The sequence below is a fragment of the Hesperophylax consimilis genome, chromosome 4 (genome assembly GCF_061612785.1).
Source record: "Hesperophylax consimilis isolate HC1 chromosome 4, BYU_Hcon_1.0, whole genome shotgun sequence".
NCBI lineage: Eukaryota > Metazoa > Arthropoda > Insecta > Trichoptera > Limnephilidae > Hesperophylax > Hesperophylax consimilis.
In genome coordinates this window covers 42,621,408-42,632,636 of record NC_142839.1, presented here as the reverse complement: position 1 = coordinate 42,632,636, position 11,229 = coordinate 42,621,408, and the positions used below count along the sequence as shown (strand labels likewise).

At 32.7% G+C, this 11,229-nt stretch overlaps 1 protein-coding gene across 1 annotated transcript; it reads right to left on the bottom strand.

Moving 5' to 3' along the window:
* Window positions 1-549: 549 nt before the first annotated feature.
* Eogt (EGF-domain O-GlcNAc transferase) lies at window positions 550-10,811 on the bottom strand. The gene is made up of 8 exons (XM_089631491.1): window positions 10,334-10,811; window positions 10,116-10,206; window positions 9,926-10,026; window positions 8,003-8,179; window positions 6,878-7,152; window positions 5,157-5,491; window positions 4,457-4,559; window positions 550-4,232 (listed from the first exon to the last, which is right to left on the bottom strand). Exons 1-8 carry the CDS (start codon window positions 10,665-10,667, stop codon window positions 4,068-4,070), a joined length of 1,581 nt encoding a protein of 526 aa, XP_089487617.1. The 5' UTR covers window positions 10,668-10,811; the 3' UTR covers window positions 550-4,067.
* Window positions 10,812-11,229: the final 418 nt, after the last annotated feature.

The window sequence follows — 11,229 nt, the reverse complement described above, 5'->3', positions numbered from 1 at the left end:
GAGGTAGATGTAGCGTCTTCTTGAAAATCATTGTCTTCAATATCTTCTTCATTAGTAAGTTTGGAGACTTCATCTATATATTCTTCCCATCATCGTCAACATTCCAATTCACTGCGATGAAGTCGGCAGCTTCTTGTGCGGTAATAAATCTTTGAATTCAACCTATTCAGAAGAAAAAACATAGTATTAGCGATTGATGCCGGTAATGATGAATAAATAATGCAAAACTTTTTTTCCCCGAATTTCGCTAACGTTGCGCTAGCGCAACACATAGAGGAATTATATAAAATGACCTTTTATATTTATTATTTTGTTAATGTTTATTTCTTATTAAATATCAATCACTTCTATATTGATAATGACTAAAAGTTATTAAAATATTTAAACGATAATAATTATTAACGTGAACGATAATAATTATTCTAAACAGCTTACCTGAGTGTCGTATATCATCCGTCTTTGAAGGCGTCTACCATGGAACGTATTTAAACCTGTTATCTGCTAAGGGTAAAGAAAGAACTTAGAACTAAGAACTTGAAGGAATAAGGGCAATTTCTTATCAAGTTCTTAGAATATGACCCTGCAAATAAACCATTGCACTACCGCAACATCAGCGAAATATAGGTTAAGAGCTCTTTTTCTAATAAAAAATAGTGAAATTAGTTTATCAATTTATTATTGCACATTCCAAAGAAAAATACACTATACATTAAAAAATAGCAAAAAAATGGGTACATTAAAAATTATCACATAGTTCCATAAATTTCACATCTGCAGTCAATCAAGTCAAACTTAAACAAAAATAATCATGAAACATTTACAGATGAGTGATTGTATGAAATATGATTCCTAAACAACTAAATTAAATAAGCAAATGTAGTACACTCCTCCACCACCACAATCAACAGTTATTATTTATTGATAAATAAATAAATAATAACTGATAACTATTTAATAACCTGAAACATTACATTCATAAAAATGATCTTTTGGAAATGCTGTACTTTTGTTGGTCATATTTATTTTTATTTGTATGATATCACACGAGTCAGAATCAAGAGAAACCAGTTGAACCGTGGCATGCACCAATAGTAGGGTGTCTGAAAGACCAATAAACGAAGGGAAGCAAGAAGAAAAACTAGAAAAAGTTTAGAAAAACCCAACTATGTTTAGAGAATTAAATCACGAGAGTAAAATAATCCAGACAGTACATAAGCAAAATTATTAATTATTCATTTTTAAATGGAAGAATTATTATTTACAGATGAAAGCAGTTACATTATCAACCGTCAACTTCTAGAAAAGTTGCTTAACCTTTAGGCTGCGTTCAAGTGTATGGGTGATTTCACTTCCACACGGCACATTTTATCATCTCGTCTCGCCAACCAATAATACTTTTTAAAACTGTAATTAAATATATCGCCCATGATCATTCTTTGTGTAAACCTTGCCCAAATTACGCATCGCTATCTTAACTAATCATAAATAACTCAAAATAATTGTTTTGGAGCGATGTTTATAAAAACATGATGAAATATTACTGAATGTCTGTTTGTGTTTGAATTTTTATATTTTTATTTAATATATGCGCCGAGCATTTTTGATAAAAAAGGATTTGTTTATGAACTTATTTACACGGTATGCAATGTTTCAAACATTTTTCTTTTTAAACTTCGAGAATAATGATGAAATTTTTTCCCTCACAACGAAAGAATAAACATATTTTTTAAATATTAGGTAATCAATTAAAATTCTGTTTTCTGGGCACTATGTTAGTTAAAATATTATATTTATATTAAAACACATTGCGTACCAATACATAAATTCTCTAAAACACAAAACAAGTTGCAGCAAACAACCAATCTCAAAGTGTATCTTTTTAGGTTGAACAGTTCTAATGCGTTTTTAAATTAAAATAAATTCTTAAAATACTTATTTTTACTATAGCGAAATGAGATTATCAAATGAAATTCCTAAATTCACAATTGCTAAAAAAACAAAATTACCCTAAAATAAAAAGTGACGCACAGTTCACAGTTTATTGCGGATGCACGGCGAACAAGATCGTTTGAACGGACGGGGCAAATTTGAAACGAGTTGAAGGTGAAAACCTGTCTCGGGCGCATGAAATCTTTAACCCAAGATAAATTTATTGAAAATATTTCTAGGGATGTCGCTAGAGATATGAATGGGGAATTTTTACAAATTAATTTCGGTTCTGTATCGTGCCTGTACGCAATACAGCGATGTTTCAAACTGAGAAATAACTATAGTTGGTTCCTGCGTGAGAGGCAAGCGCAATGTAATGACTATAAATGCTTCCCGCCGGGGGTTAACATTTAAGACCACTTGGCAAGAGTTTTTGCAGGTTATTGCTTAGGGATAAATTAGGTAATATTACAATAAACCTAAAATTATCGAGTAGTAAATGAAATACAAATTAAGTATACCATACAATAGTGTTTTAAAATTTATACTGAATAATATGCACAGTAAAGGATAAATCTCAAAACACAGATAAAATAAAAATGGAGAAATTTATGAGATTACAATAATTAATATACATACATGCATAATTATTGTAAAAAGTTTGGATGAGAAAATTTCTACAATAGGTACCGGTTAGGTTTTAAAAACATACATATTATATGATGCCACCGTTAAGAGATTGTCCACGGAGAAATCTAAACTACAGATCACAAAAAAAATTCATTTATCTGTGTCAAATTCTCAGTAGCTGGATTATATTAAGGAAAAATAATTATTACTATATCCCTCCGAAAGGGCAAAACCTCTGCAAATATCTCATATGTTAGGAACGTTATTGAAAACAATAAAATAAAAAATAGCACAGGACAAATGAAAATTGTCAAAGATGACCAAGTTTATTATCTAAGCATTAGTAAAGCGATGCAAAATTAATGTAAGCAGCCTCAATTAAAAATAAATTCATACAATTGTTCAACAAAAATACAGAAAATCAATGATTATGCCTAATAACTTTAATAATGAGTATAATGACTTTTGAAGTGGCCCATTTTAAAACTAAAAAGTTTTGTACCAACCTAGGGCAAGAGTTCTCAAATCGGCCGATCGCGGAGCAAAATTTGGTCAATCCCAATAAATGATATTTGTGAATTTTTCCATGTTTTTAATTCACAAACATGAATGAAAAAAAATCATTTTACATAAATATTTAAAATTTTAGAAGAGCAAAAAAAAAAAAGCATCAGCAAAAAATCTCATAAGATTCTTGTTAGAAGTTGATCGCCTTGAAAGTTGAGGTAAAAAGTAGCAACCAACCACAAAAGGGTTAGGAACCCTTGACCTGTGGAATTCAGGAATGTAACATACACAGTTGGCAAAGATCTCTAAGTATGATCGCACCTTCTGAGATTCATGAGAACTCGTTTAATCGTTTTTCAAAATATTTAAATATTTCTTACTATCAAAACGGAGCGTTTGCTCAATGCCTTAAAATATATAGCAATAGTCCAAACGATGTAATACTTTGAATTATATTCAATAAACAGAAAACATAAAAATAGTAATGAGTACAAGTTTTATTTTACATCCGGGAACCAATAAAATAAAATTATTTCCTTTTTTCATTGCAGATTTTTAAAATAATAATTCACTGCATAGTTGGTACGGTTGCCCCTCACAAAACTATGAGAACATGCATGGAATTAGATATGATTTGAAGCTGAAAGGCAATCGGAAATGTTCATAAAGGGGGAGGAATCGCAGCACGGCTAAAACAAATCACATAAAAATTGTTTACATAACTATAAGAATACCACTAACGGAAAATAACGCTGAGCTTTGTTGATCAGTATTAGACCTTTGTTACAAATTTTAATGTAGTAGAAGCTCACTTTAATTGACAAATGCTAAAATTATAATCAAATAAGAAAGAGATCCATTCTGCAAGAATTTGACAAAAATGACAAATACGTAATTTTAAAAAGATTTTTTTCCATGGAATGATTTAATTAAGCTTGGTTAAAAAGATAAAGCTAAAAGCTGTGAGATTCATCAGTTTCAGTGGTAATTTTGTAGGATAATCATAATTCATCATGTTCGAAGGGGGAACTGGAGTTGAGGAACTGGTGAAATAGTTGCTGAGAGTTGACATGATCGGCTGCAACTCTGACAAGGCGAAGAAATTCTTCCACGTCAAAAGCGAAATTTGTAAACTTAGGGTGAGCTCCTCCGTCGGGGTGGTGACCCTATAAAAAGAATGATATTATTAATTGGAGACATTCGTAACATAAAGTTTTGGTCCAAACCTAAAGGCAAAAAAAACAAAATAGTAATAACGCAAGAAGATTGTTGTGTATTTGCGTGTTTATAATATTATGTATTCCATTGTGCATATTTGAAAGATTAAGAAGACAACGGAACACTGAATTTATGATATTAAACAGAAGAAAAAAATATATATTACGCTCACCGCATCTTCCTGAAATAATTTATCTTTCTTTTCCCAAGTGACGTACTTCACTCCACGTAGGCGGGCCAAATCGTAATAGCATCCACTGTCCTCGCAATTGTACCTAGAAGGTATAAAATGTTGTTTTTATGGACAAATCCAGCCGCTAACAATAACACGCCTTATGTGGATGGCAATAAGGTTTAAATTCCCGCTTCACACCATCCACCTGTTGATTTACGCAAGAAATAAACATCCCCAAAAAAGTATTTTATTTTATTTTGCAGACACAAATATTTAAATATTTTAGGATCATTTTATAAAGAACTTAATTTGCCACATTAAAAAAAAAATCATAATCAAAAATCGACAAAGAATTTCGAAAAGTAGGAGATTTTGAACTTTAAAGCAGTTTTTATAGGCCTAATATGTTATTTCTTTCTGGGCTTACAAAATAACTTTAAAAAAACAATTGACAATATTAAAGGCCAAGATGTGTTCTAATCCCAGTATTTAATTAGAGCATCTAAAATATTTCTAAGCGTTCAAATTTTCAAACCAAAAACATGTGATTTTGCATTACTACGTAGTGCATCGCCTTAAAAAAGATTATTAATTGCATGAGGAATAGCTAAAAAAAACAAATATACATTTGAAAAGATATCACTGATTTTATCTGTGGGCCAATATAATGAAAAGGAAATATTATATTTACACTCACAATTCAAATATAACGGCCCAATCTGGTAAAAATAGCAAATGAGTTAATCCAGCGCCATGCATTCCAATGAATATATCCGTATTATGTGTGATGCTCAATTGCTGGGAGAAAGGAATATTTCTATTATAGACTGCTCGTTTCACTTCAAATTCCCCCGTCTCATTAAGAGCATTCAGGAGATCATCCTCGTTGAGTATTTTCCTGTATTTCGTCTCACGAGACAGCAGTGTGATCCTTATTTTCCTGTTTTGTCTTTCATGTTTGACAATGTTCAAGCCGTTGAGAATGTGGGAGGAGAAAGCATGGAATAGACCACTTTTTTCACAGCCGTAAATCTACAAAGATAACAAAAAAAATGTGATGAGAAAATGAATTCCTTGTTGAAACTACATAAAATTAGACCACATTTAAATCTGAAATATAATTTGTTGAACTTTAAAACTTAAATCATTTGCGGCATTATTAATTTGTTGAACTTTTAAATGTAAAACATTTGCGGCAATATTAATTTGTTGAACTTTTAAACGTAAAACATAAGCGACAATATTAACACAAAATTTTTTTATACTGCCTATTGGATTCATGTAGTTTTTTTTGCATTAGCTTCCCACAGGAGGCCCTGAGGAAAAAAATTCCCTTAAGGCCTGTGTCATCTTTAGGGATACTTGTGGTGGGTCTTTTTAGGAAAAGGAAGAAGAGAAAGTTTTTGGAAGGAAAAAGGTATGAAGGGGTGGGTAGCAATCTGGTGATTAATGTGTCCAGGAGTGACGGATGTATGAATGATGGGTCGAGAGAAAGTTGGACTGGAGAGCAGTTGCGGCTCGTAACTTTTGGATGTACTAGAGTGCTAATAATAAATAAAATGACATTATTAGCACTCTATAATTCTCAAAAGTCAAGAGCCACCACCGCCGAAGAGGTCAAAAAGTCTTCCTCAACCAGTCTCTCCCGATCCGACCTGCCACACAGTAGGTGGGCAAACGTATCCGCCGCCAAGATCTAGACAAACCTGACCCCATGAATCCGGGCACCCCTGCTAAGTCACCAAACGTAGCGAACCACTTGGGGTGACCTAAGGCAGAGGTGTTGTTGATCCAATATACAATTATAATAAATTTGAAAAAAAAAAAAACCCGGCTTTAAAAAGATCTCGCAAATCCGACGACAGAGATTTTGCTTAGCCACTGAATAAAAAATTTATGCGTGATTTGTGTTATCCCCTCTCTTTTCCAATCTGACGTCGAGATCGCCAATTGCAATAGCAGAGGTGATGCTATACGTCCATATTATATTTAAAAAAAAAATAAAATAAAATAAAATAAAAAAATTATTTTCATTCAGTTATTATCTCTTTTTTTTAGCAGAAGCCGAAACAGGAAATATTATTATGCCTCCGAATCATTTGCCAGTTTATCCATAAAATAAAATTAATTTAATTACTTTTTCTTAATTTTACTGAAATTCATTGAATATTTTCAACTGCGGAATTTTTTTCTAGCAAACAATAACTGTATAGTTCTCGGGTTGGCAGTACCCAAACCCGCCTCCCAAATTGAGTTTAAATGATTGTTTATCTTTAATGAACATTTATGTATGTAGTTTTAAGAACTTTTTACATTGTATTATTTATATTGAACATTATAATGTACTATCGGTAAGATGCTATTGAGTGCATCATATCCGTATGACTATTTTAAAATGAATAGAGAAAATCTTCTTACAATAGGAGTATTATAAAAGAGGCCAAATATCATTCTGGGCAACAGTGGAAAAACAACATTTTTGAAGCAAACAACTTCTCCTCGGAATGTTTTCAGGTCCCAAACAGGATTGTTGGTGAAGGCGTTCCACGTCTCTTTGAATGCAGAATCATAAGTGAATGTCTCCCAGATCAAGATGTGATTGTCCTTGGAGAAGAGGGATGGATGTGTGGAGTTTACATGGAGTGATGTATACAAATTAAAGAAGTCACAGAAGTGGTGATACATGTTGACAGCTGAAACAGAAAACAGATTACTGAAATGGTTTCCTCACTAAACGTAACAAATTATTTATTGTTAAAACAATTCTCGTAATTTATTCATTTGACAAACGTGGCATAAGGCTGTAATCTCCAATAACACAAATTTCTTCACATATGATGTTCAAATCACTTTTAATAGCGTGTAATATATCTAAACAAAATTACTGCCGAACTTAGTTCTCCACACACAAAATGTACCTATTACCTACTAGAAAACATTAAAGACAACCAAATACAATAAATACTAGTCTCTAGGAAATTAACATATTTTATATACACGGTGTCCGGAAACTCGTAGTACAAGCGGGAAACTGGAGAATCTACACCACATGGGGAACCCAAAAAAACATAAAGTTTTTTGATTTGAGCATTTTCAAAAAAAAAAAAAACCAAAAAAAAAATATTTTTCGGCTATTTTAGAGTTAAAGTTTTTTCTGGTGTTTAGGGTTGAATAACAGATGTTTTAACCCTGCAGAGCAGAAATATTTTTTATGATTACACCGGGTTAAATGAAGGGTGATTTCAAAATAATGCTTCAAATCCGAGTTTCTTCATTTGTTTTACTTTCAAATAGTTTTAATTAGTTGGGTACTTTGATCTTCAGTAATAATTTATAAGAATTTGATTAAAAAAAAAAAAAAAAAAAAAAACTTCAAACTCGATTTACTCGATAACGAAAGCTCAAATAAAAAAAAAATATACTACAAAATCGACTCCAAATGTGATGTAGATTCACCAGTTTCCCGCTTGTACTACGAGTTTCCGGACACCCTGTATAGGGTACATATTATTATTAAATATGTATCTAATGCTATTCACTTACTTGCATCAATTTTCATTATGTACGTAGGTTTTTCTATGATAACATCACACAAGCCGTCACGAATAGGTCGGCGAGGGATGCTTTCAAAGTTTTTCATTTCCGGAGCCCAGGACTGCAGCGGGCTCACATGCTCCGCTTCCTTCATCAGGCGGTCCTGATGGAACTTGCAATAGCCACCTGAAATTAACATTAAACTAGAGAATTAGAATTCAGCAAGAAAAATGCACATGAGACCTGGACATTGAAAGCAAGCTGAATGATTATTATTAAAGCTTTGCAAATAAAACTGCAGGAAATTATTGAACATACCAGGGAGAGTAGAGGTCACCAATGGGCTGGTGCTAAGGGAACTCAAAGAGGACAGTATACCTAAGAAAAGATGGGTGTATAGCTGAAGGGGAGTATTTTTGGCTGAGAAACAATTATCAGAAAACAGAAGAAGGTGTGGAGAAACTTTTTGTCAGGCTTCAAGCCGGGAACAGTTTATCAATATGGTGGTTAATATTCTTTAGAGAATTGGGCTCCCCAGAGATGAAGAATAAACATTGGGCAATCATTTCTGGCTTTTTTTCAAACATTTCTTTCTGTACCTTATAGGCAAACATACGGTTATGTATGGACAGCAGAGGCGGTTCCTTGGTACGTGCATTTGTGCATTGCACTGCTTGTCTTCAATCTCCACATAACAAATTACAACGACATCTGTGCCCCAGTGATCGATGTAAGAAATTCGTAATTCCCGTCAGGTCATTATTTGAGCTATCTTCTAGTAAAAAAATCCCGCGCAAGAGCAAGCGGTCGTGCATACCCCGATATGCACAGAACCAACTTTTACCATACTACTAAAACAGCGTCGGGCGGTATCGAGTCAGCCCGAAGTAGCCGAAACGGTGACATGAGCGAGACAGATTACACTCTTAACGTCAAATTACATGTTAGAGCAGTGCAGATACATAACCCATCCGTGCATTATCGAAGTGCTTTGACGGCGAGTGAATTTTGCATCACTTTGATCATGCGTAATCCAATGCGTTTGGAATGGATTCGCTTAGAAATACTAATGTTCAATGTTAACGCAACAACATTAACACATTAGAACTCGTTCGCGGTGAAATCAAACGGTTTCGCTATATTTTCAACGATGAATTGAGTGTCCTTTATTTTCAAGATAATTTTGTATTATTCAATCAGTTATTTTACAAATATAATTTAGAAGATAGAATGAATTGCAGTAGGTGTTCCCATTCATTAATTTGCTCCACCTAAATTACAGACTAGGTACATTTTAAAAGTGAAATGCACTGCTGGTAATTACAGTCACGGGCCGCGTCTGATGGACAGTGCAATTTATTTATTTATATTATTTAATTACCGACAAAAATGTCTACTTCAGCACACTCTATCTTATTACACAGTTGAAACGTTTGGGTCAGAGGGCTAAAATAGGTGATATTATTTTTAAATGTATTCAGGTGAACATGCTATGGCGTCTTAAACAATGGGACTTGGGAACATTTATTTCAATATTGCTAAGACATAATGCATTATCAAGATGGCCGTGAATTATTTTGTGGAAACATATTAGTCAGTTGCCTTCTAATTTCAAATATATTAATCTTATGACGTACATTGTACAATCATTTATTAAACTGACTCTACAATGTTTTCATAATTGCAGTAATATGAAATAAAGATAATATAATAATATAGGTAGGAGTTTAAAAAAATACACACTCCACACAGTTGCCATAATCACACCTACACAAGTAAATCTTGCAGCACACAAAAAATACAAGTGGGCAAATGTATTACATATTCAGATATCTATGGATTAGGCAAGAGTTGTTTGTCAGAAGAGTAAAAATCCATTATATCTTCAAAAGATTTTGTTATTGTTTCTAATTTAACGAAATGAATTCTTACCAATCTGTCCCTGATTCAAAATGTCCATCTTATATCTAAGATTGTCACCTCTTGTTATAAGGTCAGTAAAGTTGATCATTATGTTCCGGCCACGGCAAAACCTATAAAGAATTAGTTTGATTTAAATATTTTATATGAAAATCATTCACAAAATAATTAAGGAAACAATATTATTGAAATCCAAAGTTACCGTAAATATTTTGAACACTCTAGAAAGGTATCATCGAAAAATAATGGTTCACACATCACCGACATTTCGGAAAATTGCTCCTTCACATATCCTAAAATATAAAATGAATTATTTATAAGATTAGAGATCTGTCTCTCCATTTTATATAGAGTAGAAAAGATTGGTGTTGTTCAAACAAAAACGTAAAAAGATAATTTTATAAGTTGGGAAATAATTACCAAAGTCTCCTTGAGAATAGAACGTCTCCACTTGTGCCTTTTTTGTCTTCACCCATCCTTTGTGATCTCCTGGGCAATATGGCATTGAGTAGGCATTTAGTGGTTTACAATCCGGCTCATATCCCCAACATTTATCAGTATCCAAATACTGTTTATATGAACAATTCTCGTCTTCGGCACATTCCTTGGCGATTTGAGGAAAGGCATTAAAATAATAAGGCAAATGAGCCTCAGGTATATTGATATCGGTAAGGTTAAGAGAAAGGACGTGGGAAACTAATAAACACAAACATATTTTCAAAAAGTCCGCGACTGAAAAACAACGTATCTGCATTATTTCTTTGATGTTATCTATTTCCGAAAGTATCAACAACGGAGAACACTCATATTATTATTATTTACAAAAATATAACCTCAAATTTAGACTTGTCAGTGTGACAGATGGGCGCGCGTTCGAGTATGAACTCCGCACATATGACTCCTCTGTTCAAAACTGCGCCACCATGCGTTACAGCTGATAATATTCGGTAGTTTTTTAGTGTCATGTCATTTAAGTGTTTAACTTTAGTAAAGTCTAAATCGTTTATTAAAAAGTGAATAATAAATATTTTCTAACTTCTTTATGTTTTTACCGATTTGTAATCACGTTTATCGTTATCATTTATTTTTATTAGCTTTGAAACGTAATAGGATTATTCAACTTTTTTTTCAACTCGGCTGACACTTGTACCAATTCTCATATTTTAAAGAGTTTTATAGCTGGACATGTGAAAAACATATTAAAATATGTCGAGAAGTTCTCGCAGTTCAAATTATTGAAATAAATGTAGAAACAAATGAAATTGGTCGTGATGACGACCATGTTACATAAAGTCATTTTAAACTCATATGGGAAG

Coding starts and splice junctions, on each gene's coding strand:
- Eogt (XM_089631491.1), bottom strand. CDS start 10,667: ATGCAGATACGTTGTTTTTCAGTCGCGGACTTTTTGAAAATATGTTTG. Junction 8,180..9,925: donor TTTGAATCAGGGACAGATTG/GTAAGAATTCAT, acceptor TGTTAATTTCAG/GTGGCTATTGCAAGTTCCAT. Junction 5,492..6,877: donor TCTTTTATAATACTCCTATT/GTAAGAAGATTT, acceptor TTATCTTTGTAG/ATTTACGGCTGTGAAAAAAG.